Here is a 3,113-nt window from a genome sequence, read left to right as displayed (position 1 = left end):
TTTCATTTTTTCTTTGATATTCCATTACCAATAAGACATTCAGAATCTATTGATGATCCAGTTAAGATTAATTTATATGTTTATCTAGCATATGAATTTGTTACATTGATGTTAGGAACTATTGAATCTTTAATTATATCACATGTTGTTGTGGGAGTACATAATGTAGTTCTTCATGACAAACAAAGTAATCATGGAGAATATATATTTAAATGGAAACCGATATTCTTCTATTGTAGATTCTTAGTTACAAAGATCATTGTACCAATTTTCTTATTTATTTCATTCATAGTACTATATGAATAGTCATGTATTGATGTTTTTGTAGTTTCAGTTATTACTGCTATTATTGAACTATCATAATTTGAGTAATTAATGGTTGAGCCTTATTGTGTAGTTAAAATTCTACAACTTGGAGCTAGCATTGATGATATTGTAGCAGAATTCTTCGGAGAAGAAGAACATATTAATAGTCATAAAACATGTTTTGAAGTTAAAACCAATTTTGAAGGAGGATGTTGATTATTATGTATAGCAGTTATTATTTATACAATTTGCTCAATCGCAATCATGAAAATTACAAAGAGATGTCTTGCTAAAAAACTTCCAACTAAAGAAGAAAGAGCTTTGATGAATGGAACACAGATAGAAATGACAGAAAAACAAGAAGAAGATAAAAATAACACAAATAAAGCAGAAGAAAAGAAAACCAACTAACACCGAAACAACTAAGAGTAGTCAGTAGTTTCTTTGGAAGCTATTTTAATGAAAATAAATACAGTCATTTAAATTTATGAATCAAATAACTTCCTTCTTAACTTAAACTAATTAATTTCTTACAAGAACTAAATAATAAAACAATACTTTTATAAAGAAAATAAACAAAAAGCAAACTAATTTTTATGAAAGAAAATTAAATTTTATTTGGACTCATTATAAATAGGCTCTAATCCAGATTGGAAGTGTCTTAACTTTAAATGTCTTCCTCTAGAAATTCTAACTTTGGGAATTAAATCCCTATTCATATACATCTGTTCTAATGCTCTAACTGTATAGTCAATATGCTCTTTAGAATATACATTTCTTGGAACAGCAAATCTAACTTGGTCATTAATTCCTTTTCTATCTTCTTCATCTTTATTATCCCACTCAAACCCAAATGGTCCCAATTCACAGGCTCTAATTCCATACATTCTAATCATTTCAATAACTAATCCAACCCCAAGGAAATCTCCAGGAGAATAATTCTTTCTATTATTAAAGAATTTATCAGTTTCAATATAAATTGCATGTCCTCCTGGTGGTAAGAAAACTGGAATATTTCTCTTTGCTAACTCATACCCGAAATATCGTACTTGTTCTATTCTTCCTTTAAGATATGACTCTCCTTCAACAACAGATAAACCCATAGCACATGCCATAATATCTCTTCCACTTAATCCTCCATAAGAGTCATTACCATATCTCAAAATTTGAAGTTGTTTTAAGACTACTCCAACATCACCTTTAGTACTAAACTTTCTCCAAAAGACTCCCTGATCTCTGAAAGCCAATGCACCACCCATATTGCAAACTCCATCTTTCTTTAAAGAAATACAAAATCCATCAACATAACTAAACATTTCTTTAACAATTTCTGGAATAGAAACTTTATTATATCCTTCTTCAAATTCATGAATGAAATATGCATTTTCAGCAAATCTTGCTGCATCAAAGAAGAATGGAATGTCATATTTCTTTGCTAATTCAGAAGTTTCTCTTATATTCTTCATTGAAACTGGTTGACCAGCACCAGTGTTATTGGTAATAGTCATTAAAATTAAAGGAATATGTTCTTTTCCCTTTTCATTAATAAATTCTTCAGCACGTTCAATATTCAAATTTCCTTTAAACTCATTCTTTGTCCAAAGAGTTTCTGGGTCTACTGGATCATGATAGTTCTTAGCAAACAAATTAACTGTATGGAATCCATTGTTTCTAGCATTAGCTTCAGTAGTATCAAACCATCCATTTGAAATTAAATGCCATTCTCCTTTTCCAAGGCATTGAGACATAACTTCATATAACAAACATTCTGCACATCTTCCTTGAGGTAAGATAAAGAAATTTGGTCTTTCTATTTGAAGTCTTCCTTTATTAACAAAAGTGCCTGGAACTTCTGGTTCAGTCCAATATGGATCTTCTGGGTTATTTGTGAAATTTGGAATACCACTAACAATATCTTTAACCACCCACCTGGCTTTATCCCCTCGTTCAAAGGCATCTCTAACAGATTCTTGGAAAGCATAGTATCCTTGATTTCTTCCATATGCTTCATCCCCTCTAAATAATGAACTCCATTGAATATCAGTCATAGCAGATGATCCAGAGTCAGAAAGATAATCTACAAGAAGCATTTGTGATGGGAAAAAGAAGCAATTATATTCAGTTTGTTTCTGAATTTTTTCTCTTTCTTCTGGTTTAAGGTCAGTTGTTTGTCTTACAACATATGAAACATGTGTAGGAACTGGAACGCCAAGTTCAGTAGATTGCTTCATAGTAATTAAGTCTTAATAATTAAGTTCCTTCTTATAATTCTTTAAATACCTACTACTTATCTTCCTTTTAATCTATTGGTAACTCTATAATCACATTTTTAAGATTAGTAACTATAGACTTTTCTTTTCTCTTCTACCTTTTTATTTTCATTTATCAAAATACTTCCACAACAATCTAATAAGAACTAGAATATACTCTCATTAAAAGATGAAGCTATGTTTTTGACTTATTGAAAAACAATAAAAATTATATTTATAATTATTATTTAAAATTGTTTTTCAAATTTTTTTTTCTTTCATATTGCCTAATTCATTACTCAAAAATAAAATGGTTCAATCAAATACTTTGAAAAAATATAAAGAAATAACAGTCAATCTTTTGTTAACATTCAAATCATTAATTTAGTTGAGTTTATTCGTTTTCTTAACTCAACTTATTTCTTCTCATTCAAAAAAAAATGAAACAAAATAACAATTTTGATGACAGACGTAGAAATATATCTAAAAATAGATTTCTAAAAATAAATATTCTTAAACAAAACTATTTTTTTAACTAAAACAAAAAGAATAAGATAA

At 28.6% G+C, this 3,113-nt stretch overlaps 2 protein-coding genes across 2 annotated transcripts; one reads left to right on the top strand and one right to left on the bottom strand.

The window, feature by feature from the left end:
- Positions 1-375: 375 nt before the first annotated feature.
- On the top strand, positions 376-522 carry ENU1_164650 (hypothetical protein; the record flags this gene model as incomplete). Its single annotated transcript, XM_008860960.1, has 1 exon — positions 376-522. One exon carries the CDS (start codon positions 376-378, stop codon positions 520-522), a length of 147 nt encoding a protein of 48 aa, XP_008859182.1.
- Positions 523-920: 398 nt separating this feature from the next.
- ENU1_164640 (tryptophanase, putative) lies at positions 921-2,537 on the bottom strand (the record flags this gene model as incomplete). The annotated part of the gene is made up of 1 exon (XM_008860959.1): positions 921-2,537. One exon carries the CDS (start codon positions 2,535-2,537, stop codon positions 921-923), a length of 1,617 nt encoding a protein of 538 aa, XP_008859181.1.
- Between the last annotated feature and the right edge of the window lie 576 nt (positions 2,538-3,113).

This window comes from Entamoeba nuttalli (genome assembly GCF_000257125.1).
Source record: "Entamoeba nuttalli P19 unplaced genomic scaffold asmbl_7079, whole genome shotgun sequence".
NCBI classification, from domain to species: domain Eukaryota; phylum Evosea; order Mastigamoebida; family Endamoebidae; genus Entamoeba; species Entamoeba nuttalli.
This window is presented reverse-complemented; position numbering and strand designations above follow the sequence as displayed.